The sequence below is a fragment of the Vicugna pacos genome, chromosome 1, assembly GCF_048564905.1.
Source record: "Vicugna pacos chromosome 1, VicPac4, whole genome shotgun sequence".
In the NCBI taxonomy this organism is placed as follows: Eukaryota; Metazoa; Chordata; class Mammalia; order Artiodactyla; family Camelidae; genus Vicugna; species Vicugna pacos.
Window position 1 is genome coordinate 64,421,794 of NC_132987.1, and position 20,817 is coordinate 64,442,610.

General features: G+C 46.9%; 1 protein-coding gene across 2 annotated transcripts in view; it reads right to left on the reverse strand.

Annotated features, from left to right (window-relative positions):
- Positions 1 to 20,817, reverse strand: part of LOC102532976 (kalirin RhoGEF kinase) — a 443,405-nt gene that overhangs the window by 20,222 nt on the left and 402,366 nt on the right. For both annotated transcript variants that reach the window (XM_072963937.1, XM_072963936.1), the window contains exons 27-33: positions 20,676 to 20,765; positions 16,218 to 16,310; positions 11,675 to 11,786; positions 9,685 to 9,875; positions 9,151 to 9,252; positions 7,730 to 7,872; positions 4,634 to 4,736 (exon numbers count right to left, since the gene is read on the reverse strand). In XM_072963937.1, coding sequence (XP_072820038.1) covers positions 4,634 to 4,736; positions 7,730 to 7,872; positions 9,151 to 9,252; positions 9,685 to 9,875; positions 11,675 to 11,786; positions 16,218 to 16,310; positions 20,676 to 20,765 — 834 coding nt within the window. The remainder of the gene's footprint in view (positions 1 to 4,633; positions 4,737 to 7,729; positions 7,873 to 9,150; positions 9,253 to 9,684; positions 9,876 to 11,674; positions 11,787 to 16,217; positions 16,311 to 20,675; positions 20,766 to 20,817) is intronic.

The following is a 20,817-nucleotide window of genomic DNA, read 5'->3' on the forward strand; positions in this document are numbered from 1 at the left end:
CTGCCTCCAGCCTGCCTGGACATGTCTAGAAAGTCATAGTGTATTTTGAATGGAGAGCACCCTGCTGGAGGGGTTTGTAATGTTCAATTCAATAAGCACTTATTGAGCGTCTCTGGCATGCCTAGACTCAATGGCAAATCCATGCGTAGGGACTGTCAATGCCCAGATGGCTGCTTCTGTACCACTAGCTGGTAATTATTCAGCAGAATAATTCATATTCAACAACAAGACACTTCTTTACTGCCACCTCGTTACTCAGCCTTGCTTGACTAGAATTCTATAATTCTGGATTTCTTTGAAGTGTGGTTGCAAAGCTCCATCACTTAATACATGGAGGAGCAAAAGAGAGGAATGCCCAGAGTAGCATGAGCATATTCGGGACAGAGTAGGAAGGGGCTCAGACCCAGACCTCTATGGAACAAAGTAAGCATGTCCATTTGCCCTCAGGGAAGTGACACCTTTATATGGGACAGGTGTAAGGTAGAACCTAATTATGCAGACCCATTTGAGAGGTGAACAAAAGCAACTCTGGGGAAAACCACTCATGCCATTTGCTGAGGCACCCATGTTGGCTTCATCAATGTTTAATGCAGAATTACGAATATTAGTCTGATTCCTCATCATGGAAAAATTTAAAACAAGCAACCTTAGTTTCACTGTTATAGAGAAAAGTGGTGGACTTCCCTTTCCTAGAAAGAAGAGTCAGACGAGGAGGGTTCCAAGTTTCAAAACCTGGATGAGAAATGAGAAGGGGCCAAGCATTGGTCTTCTGTCCTCAATCTTGTCTTTTTAGCAAGAAGAATTTGGATGAAGCCACAGAAGGTATATTTAGCTAATAATCCTGGGAATTGGAGCTTACATACTGGACAGAATAATAATTTATATTCAAAACATGGTGGAATATTAGGCTGGACCTAAACAAGAGAAAATCTAATAGATAAAAAGTAGTCCGACAGTCAGGTTACTAAAACACCTACCCAGCTAAGGATCGTCCATGAAAACAGGCAAGGAGCTGTTACGAGCCAGCACTGTGCACTACTACATAAGGTGTACCATCTTAGGGAGGGGAGCAGGCACGGTAGCCCTAGAACAAGGACCTGAATTTGTGTTGGTTGGGTCACTCCTGCAGTACCATACGACATTCTGGATGCCCCATTTCATATAGATCATTACACACTGGAGTAACCCAGAGGACAGCAACCAGGATATGAAAATATACTAATACACAGAATAGCTGGAGAAACTGAGGACTTCTAAACAAAGAAAATTAAAAGACAAGACCGCCGTCTTCAAATATCTAAAGCCTTAGAGGTTACTTACCACGGGCCAAAGGTGATACAATTTGAGGACCAGAATGAAAGCTGACAGGAGTGGATCATAACCTCATTAGATAATAAAATAAGCCATGAGCCAATGCTAACAACAAATACCCACTCCTTAGAGTCGAAGGGCTAACAAATGGAAAGAGAAGTAATGTTCAATCTACAGACCAGTAAATGGAAGCCACATCCCCTTAGGTGTAACATAGAAAAACCTACTGAAAATTAATGAACCCTGAACCTAGAGGGCAGAACTCTACTTAAGAACTTCCAAAGATCCCCAGTCTTCTAAATAATTGTGCACTCTTATTTATACTATCTAAATTTCCATTTCCCCTCTAGTAAGGGTGGGAATTAACCTTTAGTTAATGTCTAACAGGTACCAGATAAATACATTTTATTTGATCTTCCCAGTGACTCAGTGAGATGGATATTACCTTCATTGTACAGAGAGGGAAGTTAAGGTGCAGGAACTCATGCCACATGACACAGACAGTGTGTACCAGAGCTGGAATTTAGACCCACCTCCTTCCATCCCACCACAGCACACAAAGAACATCCCAGGTGATTGCAGAGGTGCCTTGGGGCCCCACAGCTCCTCAAGGCCATTGTCATGGCCCTTTAATGGTTACAGTTTTCTCATCTACCCAGCCCAGCAGGGCCACTCTTCTCACTCCTCTGGATTAGAAGAAGACTGAGGCCCTTTCTAGAAACTCACTGTTAAAATGCCCCAGACCCCTGTGAGATGTCCCTGCCCCATCTCCTCCCCACAGCCACCCTGTCTGCCCTTCCTTTGAATATGGTTCAGCCTACCTGAATCCATCCACTTTCTTTTTCTCTTCTTCAGAGTCTGTTCACCTGACCACTTGGAAACCAACAGAGACCCAGTTTCCTGGTCTTCTAGTGTAGTTAGGGGGAAATCTAACACTGTTGGTAACATCTATGGATTCAAAGATACCAATGAATGGTTTCTCTGATGAAGGAGCATGCAGGTCAGGGGTACACACGGCTGTCCTGATCTCATTACAGCGCAGGGTCATAGACAGGCCCTCCCTTTATCTGACGATTTCTAAGTGATTTTCCAGCTTTCATGTCGGAACACAGAATCTCTCCTCATCTCCCAACCTGCTGCCCGAGTTTCCCAAGGCCTGAGAAGATAGTTGGGGGTCAATGTTCCCAGCAGGCCAGGCTCTCCAGCTGACCGAAGCTTTCTGCATGGCGGAAAGGGAATTTCCAGGCTTTTGTAGCATGTTTGAAAGTACCATGTTTGTATGTTTGGCTGCTTTCAGACCACTTCCTCTTAATGCTGGAATTCCCTGAGTTCAGTTCACTCATTCCACAGTATTCCAGAGCACCTGTGTGTGCTGTGTGCCAAAGGTACACCAATGAAACAGATAGACACAACCTGTGCCCTCATCAGGGCATTAAGAGTCTGGCTATGGAGACATACATGAAACGAAAATCACACAAATGAGGATTTACACTCAACAGAGAGCCCACATCTCTCTACAGTACCCAGCACAGAGCTCGCCACATGGTGGGTGCTTTTTCACGAATACGTAACTGATGTTTGTGTGGACTCTGCAGAAGGACTGGCCAGCTGAGTTCATCTTAGCATCGGGAGCTCCACGCTCTGACTTTTAGAGCGAGGGAAAAACATGACAGTGAATCAGGGAGACCTGGGTTCTAGCTCCTGTTTTTTCCACGATTAGAATTTTCTTGGGCAAGTCACTCAGTCTTTCTGGGCATCAGTTTCCTTACTTTTAGAATAATACGTAAGGACCAGGGTTCCTCCTTAACAATGAAATGCCTGCTGTTAGAGGTGTACTACCCTGGCCTCCCTCCCCTTGTCAGAAGACAAGGAATGGCTGGAGCTGAGGGCTTCCTAAGACAACTGTCCCTCGCAGAGCTGTCTAAGTCAGGGCGGTGGCAAAGACGGAGAAGCAGCTGGAAGGGATGAACCCCCAAGCATAGAACTAACAGGCTACGTCTGAACATGGGAAATACTGTACTTCACTAACCACCGACTGTTTAAAAGAAACACTTCCGTTCATTGGGTACTCTAGGTTATTTTTCTAAACAACAGATCCAAAGGGAAAGGAAAGTACAGAAATAGTTTTCCTTGTATGTTTTTACAAGTGGAAAAAAACTAATTTTCCATCCACTTGGATAGTCAGTCGAAAATGGCTTAGAAACTTGAAGGCAGCAGGTCAGACAGAGAATGAATTACCTTGAACATCCTAGTCTAGAATGTGATTTAGCACTGTGATCTTAGGAGGTTTGGGGACACGGTCTTTTTTTTCTCCCCAGTAAGAAAAACAAATGAGGAAAAATCCTAATGAATACATTTTATTTTTTAATAATGCCCATAATTTAGAAAACTAAAATGAAGCAAGGATACAGCCTGTTGCCTGGGGCTGAAGGACTAATGCCAAAATACTAGGTCTAGATAAACTAGAGCTAAATCGTCTTTGAAAATCCACTTTTATTAATGAAATCATTGGGATGCAGCCAAAGATCACCTCATACTCTTCCAACCCTGAGGGAAGCAAATGAGAGCAGGGTTGGAGACAGAATCTTCCGCTGTCCCTGCTGCACATTCAGACCGCTGGAGCCCTCCCCTTGCTTGAGCAAATACACTGAGTCTTGGCTAGTTTCCTTTCTTTCGACCCATCAGAGCTCCTAACTTTTGCTTACTTGCTCCAAAATGTAAGAGAGCAAGTGACCAGGTTTTCTCACGAGACTACTACACTCCTCTACACTGCTTCAAACACTACTTCCAGGTCCTTTGCCCCTCGGAAACTGAGCCGCAATCCTCCGGCCAGAGGGAGGCATCATTTCCACAGGACCCCTTCAGATAGGCAGCCCCTTCCAATCAGCATCTCTGTGGCCATTTCCCACATCACTGGTTTTGATCTAACTTTGAGATGAGCCAATCACAGACACTAAAGTCTCAGGAAACTATCTCAGACTTCGCTCCCTGAGTTCTAGCCTCCCAGAGGACAGAGCAGCCCCGGTGCGGCATCTCAGGAGAGAGGAGACCCAGACTCACTCTTCACCTGCACCGATTCTGCTCAACTGTCACAACGTGAGAGGTCTGGCCGGCTGCCTCAGTCTTCTGTCCCCTCAGACAAGATCTCCATACCATGACATACCTCCTCCAGCCCTGCTCTTTCCCTTTGGCCAGCACAGAGAGACCCCTGGCTCCTGAGGTCAGGCTCCACTGTGGGAGAAACTCCTTGGGGGGTAACTCTCCAGGGGTGGTTAAGACAACAAGAAGTCTTGCGGGGAGGAAGGTTGGGGCACTGTCCTACCTTGTCACTGTCCACTGTGTTCTGAGAGGTCCTAGAGGCAATGGAGATGGTGTCTGGCTGGCTGCTTCCATCCCCCTGGCTGTCAACATCCTCCACTCCATCCCTGCAGGAAGAAGAGAAAAACAACAGGGGTGGGGGTGGGGGGAACCACTGTGGGTTTAGAGCACACAAGCATTTCCAGCTGGGCTGGCAGAGCAGAGCCTTAGCACTTTCTAGCAGGGATTTGTCTAAAATTATCCCACTAAAGGAAGCAGCCCCATGTGATTTTCAGTGACGTCACCTCATGCACTTAGCAAATACATAATCACTATGCTGATAACTGAACACAAAATGACTCCTTGTCTGGCCCACGGTGCAGGTGGAACAATTCTTTATTTATTTTTTTATTAGGAATGGGTCTGTAATTGGTCCTGCTTAGAACCTAGGCTTCTATCCTACTGCCTGGGTCCTCTCCAATAATCCGGGAGTTCAGAGTATTCAAATAGTTTTTCTGCATGCTGAAACAAGATGGCAGGTGGCTTATAGCTGGCTGGTTAAAAAAACAGAACTGATAATACACTTGTCTGACTTGTGCTTCTTTTGCTCAAGAAAATGGGGTGGGCTACTTTCTTTGGAGGAGATTATCCTTTGGGATGGTCCTCATGCTGGACCCTCAACTCCTGGGTATGGAGGAGGAGTTTGCTGCCTTCACTTTGGTGGGTCCTGTTGAGCTCATGATGATTTACAATGATAACTTATTAACACAGAAGGCCAAGGCATCTTCTTAAAGACAGGGGGACAGTCACAGATTCTACAGCAGCTCGTGAGCCAGCTGTGTTCCTGTGCTTCTGAGAAGACAGTCTCCCAAGGACACTCCTGGCATTTGAACCCCTTCCTGGGCCCCTGGGCCATACAGCTGTCCCATGCACATGCTCTCTTAACTCCCCAGCTTTAGATCTGGGTCCCAATCCTACACTGAACTCAAAGCCCGGGCCAAGGGGGATTAGATGCCTGGGAACTAGTGAAGGCTGAAGGGTCTGTGTCAGAGAAAACTGGAGATGGGGGCCTGGGGTTGCATAAGTCAGCACAGGAAATGGCATCTCTTCCTATGGAGGTCTTTGTGAAAGTCACACCCCAATACTGCCTGTGGAGACGTACGGCAGTAGAGAAATGGGGACTGGCTGCCTGAGAGCACTACCACATGGGCAATATATCCATACACTGAAGCCGCCTCAGAGTCTAAACTATCACAATCTGGCGTGTGAGTGTATGCGGACATGTGCGTGCATGTGGGCACACATACGATGTGTATGTATGTACACAGGGTCTACTAGTCCTAAAAAGTGTTTTCTCCACTTAGAACACTTTTAAGTCAACTGCTCTCTCATCACCATATGTGGGCTTGGGAAATGTCAGCTTATTTTAATAATATAAGCCACACATTCGTAGGAAGGAAAATCTGCTGTAAAAAGAAATTATGTGATGCATTTCAAAACCAAAAATAAAGGACTTTTAGATCATCTGTTGTTTTAGATATCTGGACCACTGCTCTTCCCCCTCCTCCCCCATTTGTAGATAGTTGAGAGTTGGCTGTACTTTCTGCTTCCCACTATTCTGGCCCATTGCAGGCCCTTCTGGTCCACTCCAGCTGAAGCCAGTTCTGGGGGATCCGGGGAGCCCATCCAGGAGTGTAGGTAGTATTCCCTAAGCCAATCCACTCCTCCGTAAACTCTGTCCCCATATGCAGGGAGCCAAACCAATGAAACAACACAATGCCTGGCTGTTCTCTGCAGAGCCTGCCAAGGTTTCTCACTTTCTCATCACAGGACAATGACCAAGAAAATGTGCGAGCATTTCCAAGGTATGCCCATCCCATGATCTAGAGATGCTCAAACTCCCCTACTGTAGGAGAGAGGGGCTCCTTCACAGGCTAACCCTAGCCAACCTCACCTGAATATCTTCCCAGCAGGGTCTCGGGCCTTTAGTTCCTTATAACTGCTTCCATTCTGTCTTCTTTACTGAAGTAGGGGCTTCCTACAGCAGGGTCTGTCTCTAGTGCTGAACTAAATCTGCCCCTTACTTGGACTCTGGACATAGGTAACTGAAATCAAAATAACTCCTCCCCAGTACAGTCATCATTTTTGCTTCCAGCACTGAGAGGGGACCTTACCCTGGCCATACTGGTCTTGGGGCTTCTCCCCATGGAGGAATCTCTCTCTTAGCCACACCCTTCTTTTGGCCACCACCTCCCTTGGTGGTTCTCAAGCCTGTGTCCTGAATGTCAATTACATCTTCTGCATTTATTCCATTCATGAATAGGAGAGGAGAGGACAGCCTGCTATCACCAACATCCATCACCTCAGAACTGTTTTTCTTTAGTTTTTTTCTTGAAGTTTTGTATGCTTTATTTTGAAGCGACCTCCAAAAGAGTCATTGTAAGTGACTGTCACATGAAGACTTGAGAAATACATAAGCAGTCATCCACTGGTCTAAGGAAAACTGGGATTCAGCAGGGCCCAGAGAGATGAAGATATAAAAAATAAGTCCTCTTCTGCCCAATCACATTGCCTGTGTCAGATGAATGAAGGTGAGGACTCTGCGGGGGTGGGGTGCAGTAAGAGCTGCAGGGACAGCCCCACCATACCCCCACCTCCTACACTGCGGTCCTTTGGCTCCCCACTCACTGCCCACCTCCTTCCCAAAGCCTTCCCCAGACACCTCACTCTAGTGCTCATCCAAAGTCCTCTCTCCTTGATTCTTGCAGCATTTACTGGTTCATCCTGCCTAACTATTCCATGTGTGGGACCTGACAGTCAAATGGGTCTCAAGGGAATGGACTCATCTTACACTTCCTTTGATCTTCCTGTAGCACCTAGCAGAGCATCTACTGGAGAAGAGGCGCTCAGTGAAACCCTGCTGAATTTAATTGACAGCAACGGGTGAGATGCTTAAAGAGAAGCTAACTCTTCTAGGTGGAACTGAGTGGGGTGCCACGGAGCTGAGTGCCACTGCAGAGCGCAGTGCCCCATGGAAGCAAAGCAAGGTTGCCCCCACTCCCACTTCATTCCCGCTCCCGGAAGCACGAGAGGCCGTGCTGGGGGCAGAGACGCTGGTTACCTCTTACTATTGTTCCTCTGTTTGGCTGGTGTTTTGGGGAGCTGAATTGGCTCCTTTAAAGCTCCTTTCAGGTGAATGATCCTCTCTTGAATCACCTCTCGTATGTTCTTGATCCATTCCTGCTTGGTTTCTATGTTGGAGGCCTGGAGTGCCACAGGGAGAAGGCATGAGAACCCCACTCTGCTCCAATCCACCCAAACAGTTCCCAACCCTCCACTTGCAGGCTTAAGCCATCATCGTCAAGGACACCAAACGCTTAGGAGTTTATTTGTCTTATACTTCTGACTCTTCAATCCAGGGACATGCTCCTCCAACTCCTAGAAGAGGGCTATGACCTCAAGACTCAGTGCAGACTTATAAGGGTGATCTTCAAAGTATTTAGTAACCAGTCAGTATCTGCCCTCACTGGGCCGAGGATTAACACTTCAGTTACTAGATTTGCAGGAGGCCTGGGAAGTACAGGAGGGGCAGCGAGGGGGCATTTGAAGGCAGCAGCCATTTACCAGCTGGTATAACTGAATATACGTCAGGATGTTCAACACCTATAAGGCTGCCCAGGCTTGTCCTGATTCAGCCAGTCCTGGGTTTTCAGCCTGGTGTACCTGTGAACTGAAGGGATTGCTACCTTTCCATGAATATTTCATTTGTCTTCATGGGATTTTTGCCAGGTACTTCTACCTCATGTCAGGCAGCAGCTATGCCGGCAACTCAGAGTGATCAAGTGTGAAGCCTGGTCAGGGCTGGCCCATCTTCTTCTTGGAGACAGGCTCTTCCCTGATAAGCAAACGACCGGTGCGTGCTCCGTCTGCAGCGTCTCTCCTGAGCGACACTAACAGCACCAGCCGTGCGGACTCAGTTCCCAGGCTACGTGCACCCTGGACAGCTGAGGCGACTCCCTAAGGCCCTTTTTCAACACTCCTCTCACAGCCTAGTTCCCATGCTAGTACGATACACTAGAGCTCATAGAATGTACGTTCCCAGAGGACTGGGTCCATATCTGATGCACGGTCATTCCTCACGGCACTGAGCAGGGTCTCTTATATGCAGATAAGATGTGCAGGAAAAAATGTTGAATGTGGAGCAAATCAAGGTGCCTTTTGCTAAAGGGTCAACCGTTGTCCTTGCCATTGGAAGGGGACACATGGACAGAACATATTGAAGTGGGTCTATGGCGGCCACTCCCCGCCTTCTTCCCTCCATGCTCCAAAGAGGCCTGGACTTAGGGGACCATTCGTCTTTGAGATTTCAGTCTACTTTCATGATAGAATTTGCTTCTCAATGAGGCTGCCCTTCCAGAGAGAGGTACAGGGGCTTAGTGGAGTATCCAGGCCCCAGTTTGTAGGTGTAACACGCCCACATCCCTCTGCCCTCCTCAGGCTACCCCCAACCCAGCCTGGTGCCCAGCAGAGAACAGTACTCACTTTCAGCACTGTTTTATTGTCTGAGGAGGGGGTGCGCCCAGACCACAAGGCGAACTTGCAGGGATCGCCCTCGACGTGTTCGGTCACACCCAGCTCTGAGGTCTGTAGACAGGAAATGCCTGTGAGAGGCGGGGGAGGGGAGGGCGGTGGGGAGACTTAGGGCTGGGGTGGGAAGGGAAAGGCAACAGAGAGGAGAGGACCGAGGGAGGGGCTCTGTCAATCAAACTTAAACAGACTGCATATTCTGTTCTTCTACCCGGGATGAAAGGACCTAAAGGCACGCCTGATGAGCAGGCAGCAGGGAGGGAAGGTGAAGAGGGAGGCGCCAAAAGCCAGCAGGAAGAAGAACAGTGACCTCTAAGATGCAGAAGTGGGAGCTGAGGGGGCGCTTTCCAGCTAGGATGCATTTGCACTTGTCCAGGATGGTTTTGGTGTGGCACCAGGGGAGAGATGAGCTGAGTGTCCGAGATCCCTTCCTGCCCAAGGGCGCTATGCAAATGGCGAGACTCATCTGACCCCACCTGCCCCACCTACCAGTAGCTTGTTCTTGTAAACATATTTCGTGTGTCCTGAAGAGTCTTTGATCTCCTTGCTAAAAACCAAGGAGATCTCAAAGAGGAACAGGTGTCGCTCCCGCCCCTTCCGGATCAGCGACTTCGGGTCCCACACTTGAAAGGCATCCTGCAGAATCAGCTCCCCCTGCACGTCCAGGTTCTCGTCGAACCCTGAAAAACACCCATTCCCAGCCTGTGGAGTTTCTCGAGCCATGTGTGGGTGCCACGCTCCACGCCCCGACTGTGAGAACCTCCGCCCCCACAGCACTTTTCTCTTGGGCTGATTCCTGCAACTTCTGAACACCTGAGGACATGGCTCTGCAGAACTGGGGTCAGACCCACCTTCCTGAACCAGGTCTCCTCTACAGAACCAGTATCAGTGGGATCTCCTGCAAAACTCCTAGGCAGCCTTTCCCCAGCCCTGCTGTTAGCTGGGGACCTCCTATAAGGGTATAAACCCCATCTCTTTTTCCTCCACAGCTCCCACTGTCCCTGACTTGGAGCTCGGAGTGAGGCTGAGGACAAACACTGCCTGAGTGTCCTTGACTCCACTCTCTTTGTCGTCGCTTCATTTCTTATACCCAACTCCTAAGATCTTCCCTTTGATTGCCTCTGTACAGTGGGATGCACAAGTCTCAACAGTTTATATTTATACCATTTTAAACCTTTAACAGAGGTTCTAAAACTTCAGCGTGCATAAGAACCACCTGGATTGCCTACAAAAACACAGATTCCTATCCATTTCTCAACCCGTAAGAGATCAGGATTCAGTAGGGGTGGGGTGGAGCCAATGAATTCGCACTTCTGACAGACTCCCAGGTGCTGCTGCTGCTGGTCCACAGACCATACTTGGAGTAGCTGGATCGGATATACAGGTCAGGGACACGCTGGAGGAGGGGGGTATTTATGTAGGCAGCCACGCAGCGGTTGGGGTAGGGAGCAGGTGCAAACAGAAAAGAAGAAGGTGGAGAAACTGTGACCCCAGGAACATGTTCAGTGGATCAGTGCTCAGTCTGGGGAAGGTAATCAGGGCTCCTGTGTGTGGAGAAGTGGGGCTTCCTGTGCTAAGGTGGCGCAGGAAGTACTGGGATCAGACCAAGTCTTTCAGATGGCGTGGGGGTGGGTAGGGAGGGTGATGGGGGACGTGGAATCCAGAAAAGAGAAAATTCCCCACCAGTTTACTAAGTACAACAGAGTAGACTTACATCCCTAACACCTGTTTGCCAGCCCGGACTGGGATGTTGAGGAGTAACTCATCTAACAGCTTCTACCCCAGGATGCCTGCTCTGCCCGTATCTGCTCTGTTTTGTGGTATTAAGAGTACTTTATTGGAGTCTCGCTCCACTAGGTTTCTGGGTCCCAAGAACATGGTACCAGCGGACTGAAAATGCTTTGGCAAAGTCCTATCATGTTTATCTGGCTGGACTTTTCTCACCTGCTAGGAAGGGCATGAGGGCAGTCACACACCAGCATGAATGTACTTAATGTCACTGAACTGTACACTTAAAAACGCTTAGAACGGTAAACCTTAAGTCATGTATATTTCATGACAATAAAAAAAGAGAAAGCCATAAGGCTGAAGACAGTGGGTCTGTGTGTGTGCACAGGATTTCTACTTACTCTGATGACAAATGCCATGCAAATGTGATTCAGAGGAACGGGACCGCTGTGGGTCAGGGCTCTAGCACCCCTATAGCAACGACGATGGCCTGTCCTACTCTGCCTCCCAGGCAGCAAGTTGTCCACACACCTACACAGCTTAGGCCGGGTCCTACCTGGAGGCAGGTGTTAGCGCAGCTGACCCCTGTGGATCAATTCTCACCTCCCAAGGACCTACATAACAACTTGCCATTTCTCCTCTCTTCCAGCTTTGCCCCTGGCCTGCCTTTACGCCACTTCCCTTCCGCGACACAAGCTCTGTGGTCTTAGGAAAGAAGGAGGCTCCCCCGGGGGGCTGGGAGAACAGCTACCTTCCAGCATGCTGACGTGCATGGCGTCATTGGCTTTCTTGGGGACACTGAGCATCACCTCCAGGCCATCCTTGAGCTCCCCTTTCCCTTCTTCACAGCAGGTTAAAAGTTCCTGAGAAAAAAAAGTCCAGACACCATTAGAACCACTTCCCTCAGTGTCCCCACCCTCACACCAACTAAACCTTCAAGGCAATTATATACCGATTCCTTAAGGAGTTAAGACACCATCTTCATTCTCTGAAATGTCCCCTCTGAGCTACAAGGAAAGTAGGGTGGGGTTGAGGGGTTATATCCAAAGAATTCAACCAGTATTTTTTTCTCCACACTAAGCTTCCTCAACCCAATCTAATCCAAACTAACTCAATTCAACCTAACTTCCAAATAGCTGGCACTAGAAGTCAGCCACCAGGCCTTTTCTGTCATTCCCCTGACCTCCTAGAGAAGGGAATACTCCTGGCAAAACACATGAACAGAGGTGCAGTACTGTATGATCATAAAGAAGAGACAATGAGTGTGCAAAGGACACATAGCTCTCACATATCGCTCACCTCCTGCCAGCACCACTTTCATTTACACACTTCTTCTGCCTGAATGCTGACTTCCACCACACTGGGAGCAACCAGGGGTTACAGACATTAAAGGTTTATAGCCTTTCAGAGTTATAAAAGATTTTTAGATCATATGGACCAGGAGTTCTTAACCTGGGGCCAATAGATGGGATTCTGGACTAGTCTTATTATTGTCAGACGAGGACATTGATCAAGGATAGAGATTTCCCCCAGGCTATAGAACTCATTGGAGGCCATATAGAGGCATGAATCTAGGTCTCTTGAGTCCAAATCCATCCACCATGCCAACCTGTCTCCCTCATGTCCACCATGTTGAGACTTCCTGGAGCATGCCCTCTCTTACTTCCTCATTAGAGACTAGGTCATTACCATCTCCATAAGAGATACGTAATGTCTCGTTGATGGAGTAAAGTAAAATTGTTTCCAACTATTTCAGTAACCATAGACTACCCTGGAATGATTTTGCCCAAACCAGCGGAATGCTAGCTTTCATCTTTTCCTACCAGAGTTATTGTATTTTGCTCACTTTGACATTGGGAAGGAAATAGTTAAGTCACATATCTACAATCCATACTCTCTTCTTCTCAGGGGGACGGGAGGGAAGGCAGGAATCGGGTGGATGGGTGGGAATGCACTTCCAGGAAAGAAGGATGTTGACAAGATCAAACCTTATAGACATATTCATGATAGACCTCTTGACAAACCGATGGCACTCGCAGGCAGAAGAGTATTTAAGGAATGCTTTTAGCAGGATATATGTGGCCTGTCTAGGACTTCTTATGGTCGACAAACCTGGAATCCATGGCTCCTTGGGAAAGTATCACATAAGCTATGCAACTCCCTAGGTAAAAACTGATTACATTTCATGACCAATATGACTCTCTTCAGGGTAAGTGACAGGACGCAACATATATCATTTAGAAGCATGTATGTGAATCTGGGCCACAGCACATCCTGATGCTGTAAGAAAGGACTTGGAACAATTGACAGTTCTGGATTTCTCTGTTTTACCTCTGCCTTAAGATTATTTGTATCTTTGAAACTATTAGTAAAGCTTTGTACTTGGTAAGATACCTAATTAGTGCACACCTGATAAGAAAATTTAATCCTTTGTAGTATCTTGGAGACATTCCTGTATGAAGAAGGGAGCTTTGAGTGTTCAAAGAAGAGGTGAACTGCCCAGAGCTCATGTCTGAGAGGAAGACATGATCAGTCCTCAGCCCTGTCCTTGGTTCTGGTTAGTATAATAGCATCACTGTTCAGAAAGTTGCATTTACTTTTGCTAATCTGAAGTTCTCTGATTCTCCCCACCTCTTTCCTAATTTTAGCCCTCCCAATCTGTTCTCATACATCATCAAAGGAACTTCTAGGCATAAAAATAAGACAGAAATAAGAAATATGCTTCAGTGTGCAATAGAAAACACCAACTAGTTTAACCTCCCAAAGACATTTGGCAAGTCCACCAATCAACCACCAAAACCAGTGAGCTCTCCTTGGATTCCTGCTATGGTTTATGACAAGAAGGCGGCCCCACATTTAATTTAGACTCCACAAGGACAGCCGAAGCAGATTTACACAGAGGATATTGAACACTCCTAGAGTTTTTATGTTCCTGCAACACCTAAAGGGAGGAACTCCAGAGAATACTGATAATTAAATATCAATTTACTTGGAATGAAACTGACTTTAATGAGAAAATAAATTGTATATTATTTATGTATAGTAAAAGCTCAGCAAAACATTTTTCTTTTACTCAGCAGCCGTTCTGCTACGAGCACACTTAAAAGGGGTCAAAAGTATCTTATTAAGGCTTTTATCCCCAATAATTTTATAACCTCTCTACAATAAATTCCTACTACTTAATTTTTTCCCTTCTCAGTGACCTGCATGGTCCTCTCATCCTAAAACAAGAAGTTACAAATGAAGACCCAGAGCCCACCCCTCCATCTGCCTACAGCAAAACACAGGGCAGCCTATCCAGCCTCCACTTCCCTCCCTTGTCCATGCCACAGAATTAATCCTAGGAACCTCAGTGTTATGGAATTAATAGGGAGAGGGGAAAAGCTGTATTTCTCTTAGAACTGCATCTTTTTTTCCCCTTTTTTTGGAGGGGGCAGGTAATTAGGTTTATTGATTGATTGATGGAGGTACTGGGGATTGAGCTCAGGACCTTGGGCATGCTAGGCAGGCCCTCAGTCACTGAGCTATAGCGCCCCCTCCCCCCCATTAGAACTGCATCTTGATTGGTTTAAGACACTGGAAGTGTGGATGGATGAGTCAGGTTAGTTTTGTTTTTTTTAATTCACAACCGCACCAATTTCTAAAAAGTCTCTGGGATGCTTAAATTTGAAAACTACAAAAAAAAATCTGATACAAGAAAAATGATTTAGAAGTGTTATGCATTAAGTGGGTTAGGGAAGGAGGGGATGTTACACAGGGAAATCTGGGCTAAGGAGGAGCTCCTGTAAGCAACCACAGAACTGGGTGCTAGCCATCTAACAGTCAAAGGCAAAGAAGGACCTCAAGCTCTTGTCATTTAAAGGCAGGAAGCACACTGGTTTTTCAGGAGAGAACTCCCCATGCCCAGCTCTGAGATCTTAGGAGAATTTCTAGGAGTCTTCATGTAAGAAACTTCAAAAACAGACATGACGGCATCTTCCAAAATGGTTCTGTCCAAATGGCCGTGATGTTCTACACGTCATTATCTCTAACGCTAGTCCTCAATAAAGGCCATGCCGTGTGCTGATTCTCTAAGTCATTTCTGCAGGGTTGGGAGATTGGAATGCCTGGACATGAAACCCAGCTCTCTTCCTGGAGACAAGGAAGGAGATGGTTTGGAGGAGGAGGGAGGGGAAGGATGGTGCACAGCCCAGCCCTGACCTAGGAGGAGAAGAGAGGCCAGGCCACAGGCTCACTGCTGCCCCTACTCTCCTCATCATGGAACCACAAGTGCTGAGCCAGGAAGACCCCAAAGACAGGAAAGGTGGGCGCACTCCAGCATGACTAGAACCTAGATTTGAAACTAGACTGGTTTCAGGTTTAGTGAAGCAGCTAGAATATGTGAGGTTGAGCAAGCATCTCTAAACATGAGCTGCATTTCATCAGATTTCCCTGGAACTATATACTTCCTGTGACATGCCTCTCACCTTCCTTTTATTCTTTGCATTTGAGGAGTGACCTGCACACTATTCAAACATAGGGAAAACTCCACCCTTATAAGTTAAGAATGAATATAGAAAAGGGTTATACAACTGCCTCTGATCAATTTCCCAGGCTTTCTGTGGGAAAATGTCATTTTCAGACTGTCACTGTAGCCTCCTGTGAGAAGAATCAGCCCAAATTACTTAGTGTTTTGCATAATTTGATTATTTGACTTTTAAAGAAAAGATTTTGGAGAAAATCCACATCTCTTAGTTGGCACCAGAAGAAACCCTAACATATGGGATTCAACAGATACAAAAGTGTCACTGTGTTTTAATATGGACTTTCAACTATATCTTCTCAAAAACCCCATAGTCTTGACAAACACAGAGATCAAGGCAATGGTAGGTGTTGTCCTGGGCCCCTACTGCCCATGTGGCCTGGCACTGCCTCTAAGACCTCAACCCTGGATCCTATCAGTAGTAGGGACCATCAGGAGGATGTGCCCAAAACGGAAGGACAGGAGAGGCTTCAGGGAGGGACCAGCCAGTGCCTGGGGTGGCATTCACTAAAAGCTGTGCAGTGATGAGTGCATGTAAAAATAGTTACAATCACTCCTGCTCTCATTTCTCCTCTTCTCCCACACCCCCTCCTCCCCCCAAAAGCATCTGGAATGTCACAGAATAGAACATGCAGTCTGGAGCCAGAAGAGCCAGCGTGGGCTCATCTCTGAAGTTCTGCTCCTGGTAGAGGAAAGGTCTTGAGGTGAAGCTTTCCCATCCCTGGCCTGGTCAGCAGGGTGGTTGGGGTGACAAGGAGGGGAGGGGAGGTACCTTCAGGAGCAGCTGGTACTTGGTTATCCTCTGGACAGGCTTAATCAGGTAGGAAGAGATGGAGTTGGCCAGACCATGCCGCTGCTGTATCTCCTACAGGGATGAAAACAGGCCCCGTTAGACACAGAGGGACATGTGTACATCTGTGCTCTGGGATGAGGTGGGTGGGGTAAGGAGAGAAGAGAAAAGAAAAAGGGCAGACTGTTCTTTGATGGGGAAAGGAGGGTAAAAGAGAAACAAGAGACATAAAGATGCATACAGAAATAGAAAAAAAAGGAGAGGTGGGAAAAAGGGAGAAATGTTAGGGAAAGAAAGTAGATTTGTGAAAGAAAAATGGAATCAAAAAGAAATGGAGGAAGATAAAAGTAGAAAAAGGAAGTAAGGCTGTAAATACAGGCAGAAGGGTGGAAGAGAGGTGAAGAAGTGGAGATGAAGGGAAATAAGCCCAGAACGGAGGGAATCAGAGGGGGACAAGAGAGAAGGGAATGCAGGGAGGGGGAGGGAGGCACGGGTGTCTATTTCCATGGCTGCCACCTCTGTATGTGTCCATAGCCTCCTTCTTAGAGCTGCACAAGAGCAAATCTCTTGTACCATCCCTGCTCGCTTCAAATTCCACACATCCCAACTTGGAGTCTCCACTTCATTCCTTATCAACTTTCTCCCTACGATGACCTCTCTCATCCTTCAGGTCTCTTGAGCTGGAAACCATGGAGTCATGTCCAGTTGTTTTCCCTGGTGTAAGTCCTTCCTCTCCAGTTTCACCAACAATACTCACATCATTCATGCCCAGGCTAAGACCTTGGCCTCCAACCGTCGTTTGTGCCTCTAGGCCCTCAGCCCAGTCCACTCTCTGTCGTCCTCCAAAATGACCTTCCATGCCCCAAGGTCTGGGTGTTGTGAAGGTTAGTGAAGGGTACATTTTAGTTCCTTCCCTCAAGAACCTTATATTCTAGCTGGCTGAGACTATCACCCACCCTCAAAACACACAAAATAGAGAGAAACAAGAGACAAGAGAAGGTATCCTCACTGATTACAGCCAGTGAGAACAAGGAGAAATCACTGGGCCTGGGAGTGGTCACTGACGTTTTAGCCGAGACAAAGCCTTCAGCTAGGGTTTAAAGGACAGGTAGAGGTTGGTGAAGCGAAAGTCGGAGGAGTGGCACTCTATAAAGGGAAGACGTATAAACCAAAATACATGGGAAATAATCAGTGTGTCTTCAGAGGATAATGAGGACTATGCCTGAGCACACGGTCCTCCTTATCCTCCAAAGACCTCATTATCATTTAAAGAGAATGCACATTGAGATTCTAGAAAAAGTGAAACTACAGTTAGACAAGCAAGATGTATGTAGGCCACCGATGGAATCGAGCTAGAGGAATGAATTAGGATTTGATGGTGAGCTTCTCAATGATAAAGTACTGCAGATCTTAAAAAGAAGAAAAACCATGGTGAAAGCAATGCTTCAGACAGATGAATGCAGGCCTAATAGCAACACAGAGGGTGGAGACTGGGAAACAGAGACAGAAAGACCAGTTAGGAGATCGCTGCAAAAGCCCAAGTGTGTAAACACAGAGTTCCCACGCGATCCAGGGATTCCACTCCCACGTACGTACCTGAGAGAAACCAACAAATATATATCATACCATTTTTTAATGAAATACCCAGAATAGGAAAATCTACAGAGATAGAAAATAGACTGTCGGTTGCTTAGGGCTTAAGGAGGAGGTCAGAGGGCTCGGTGGAGGGGTGATAGCTAAAGGGTGTGGGGTTGCTTTTGGAAGTGATGAAAATGTTCTAAAGTTGACTGGGGATGGCTGCACGTGTCTGTGAATATACTAAAATAAAATGTACCCTTCACATTTGTGTATAATACATATCTGTATCTCCAGGTGTATAATGTGGGGGCTTGTCATAAACTGAGATTAGTGAGAACAAAACATTGGAAGGATTACAGGAAACATTTTAAAGCTAGACAAGATAGGACTTGCTATGTGGTTGTGAAGGAAGCCGAACAACCGGAAATAAAACAAAAAATTCCGCTTCCCGCCAACCATCCCAGAAAGTAGCAATTTTCTCACTCACGTGCCTCTTCCCCAGAGGTGTGTCGTTACAGCAGGACTTGTTCAAGGAAAATGGGCAAAACAGCTGGCGGCTGGGCCCTCTTCGGGCAAGTGAGCATTGTGAGTTTATCGGGGGGCCTTTGGCAGGAGAGGACAGGCAGTAACATGCCTCTGCTAAGCTTCTCTCTCTGACCAGATGCCCAGCTCTGGGCACACTTCCTGTGTAGAGCAGGGAGGGGCTGCCTCCCGTGCCTGGGTCCCCCCAACCAAGTTACCAATCACACAGCCTCACAGCTCCCACATCCGGAGTAGAAAATTCTGGGTCCTGTGAATGTGCGGGCCTTTCTGCGACTTGAGTTTTCTGTGCTCTCTTTACAATAATGGATAATAAGGGATTGTCTTTATTGGGGGTTTATCTTTTATAGATGAGGGCCTAGAGCAGATGGTTTCTGAGGGCAGGACTTAGGGAAACCCGCCTGACGGAGTGGGAAAAAGCCGCACAGACTCTGCTTTCTGGAAAGCTTCGGGAACAATCAGGAGAGTGTGCTGCTCTCCTCAGCCCCCAGCCACGCCCCAGGGACTCCTATTGGGCCGGTTTTCTGGCTTCCATTGGCCTTTCCAACTAATACACAGGCTCATCAGGCAGCATGCAGGAAATGGGGGGTAGGGTGTGAAATCTGGGGCATATTTGACTTACAAGTCAAAGTTGAGAAATTGGCTAGAAACAGGGATATGAGGAATGTAGGACTAAAGGAAAATACAGTTTAGCACCAGACACTGTAACATGGACAAAATGAACTAGGCAAACCACCAGTCAACCTCCAGGGGCCCACGGGTCGGGGGAGGTGTGGTCATAGAAAGGTCCATTGTTAACCTGCCAAAAGGCAATTGTTACGAATGCTGTGGAAAAGCACAAATCGTACTGCAAGCGTAGAGAAAGGCAAGGATTCAGGCAGGAAGCAACGCGTGACCTTTAAAGGATAGGAAGAATTCTAAGAGCGACTGTGCGTGTGTGCACACGTGCGGGCAGAGGGGTCAAATCCTTTCTAGGCAGCGAGAGCTGTGTGAGCAAAGATAAGGAAGCAGAAGAGTCTGAGGCACACTCAGAACACAGGTCATGTGCACTCAAAACAAATTCAGAGTTGAAGACAGGACACACACAGTGCTTTAAAACTTCAAAAAGACCATTCTGGATGCTGTTGATAAATAATCAACCAGAAGCATCATCGTAAGAGAAATACATTGTTTAGCAAAGGTAATAAGGTACAGGGCATCTAATAGGATGGCCAACACGTGAGAGAAGTACTTTTCTTGGGTTTTCTGTTTTATCAGATTCCAGTTTGGGACCATTTCCATAATAATACTCCATTAAAAAAAATCATGTCTGCTTTTTTTTTGTCTGGCTTTCACCCAGTCAAGTGTCATTCCGTCACTTAGCCAACAGGATACTCGTAGAATCATTTCTACCACAGCAGTGTCAGGCTAGAAAAATGCTCAGAGAAGCTTTATTTTGTGAACGTGAGTGTGGGAGCCATGTTTGAATGTCCAATTCCCCAGGGGGCCTGGCACACTATCTTGCATACAGTAGACAGTCAAATGTGTAAGGAAGGAATGAGGTAGGCAGAAAGACAGATAGACATTAAAAGAGGTACCTCAGCTCTGAGTCTTCTTTTGGCTTCCATTACAGCACAAGTGCTCAACCCTGGCTGCACGTTCCTCTCACCCAGAAATGTGTAAAACCCTCAACGCCCAGGCTAAGCCCAGGCCGATCTTACCAGAATCAGGGATGGGGCCCAGGAATCAGTATTTTTCAAAGCTCTGCAGGTGATTCCAATGCGTAGCCAAGCTTGAAACAACTGCATTAGAGCAGGGATTCTCAAACTTGAGTGGGTGTCAGCATCACCTGGAGGGCTTCTTAAAACTCAGGTGGTTGGGTTCCAGCCCTGGGGATTCTGATTCAACAGATCTGGAGTGGGGTCCAAAATATGCATTTCTAACAAGTTCTCGGTGATTCTGGTGAGGCTGGGCTGAGCCCACACTCAGAAGCCTTGCATTTGAGGATGCTGCATATGCAGTTGAAGTGCAACACCTTAATCAGCACCTATATCACAGCATGCCTCCTCTACACGTGACATGCATGGCTCGCTCGGCTTGGGGTGGAGACATGGAGTCCAATGTGCCTTATTTGAAACCAAAGCACTTGACATAGGATGGAGTAAAACAAAAGATAAAACATGGAGAAAAACAAAAAAGCTGTATTTATCTATGAGAGAGAGACTTGGGGTGGCCACTAAAGAAAAATGAGGGACAAAGGACAGTTAAAGACCCATTATCTCAAAGTAGAGAAGCATTTCCACCTGCTCATCAGTGGCTCAAGAATGGAATTTCACATCTTACATCAAAGAAGGTGCCTGCGTGCTCCAGGATCAGCTGGTTGGAATCAGGCTTGTTTTTACAGTAGGTGACGTACATCTGAAATTTGTCTGCCTAAAAAGAACAAAGACAATTATAGATAAGTATCCATCAGTTGCTCCCTCCC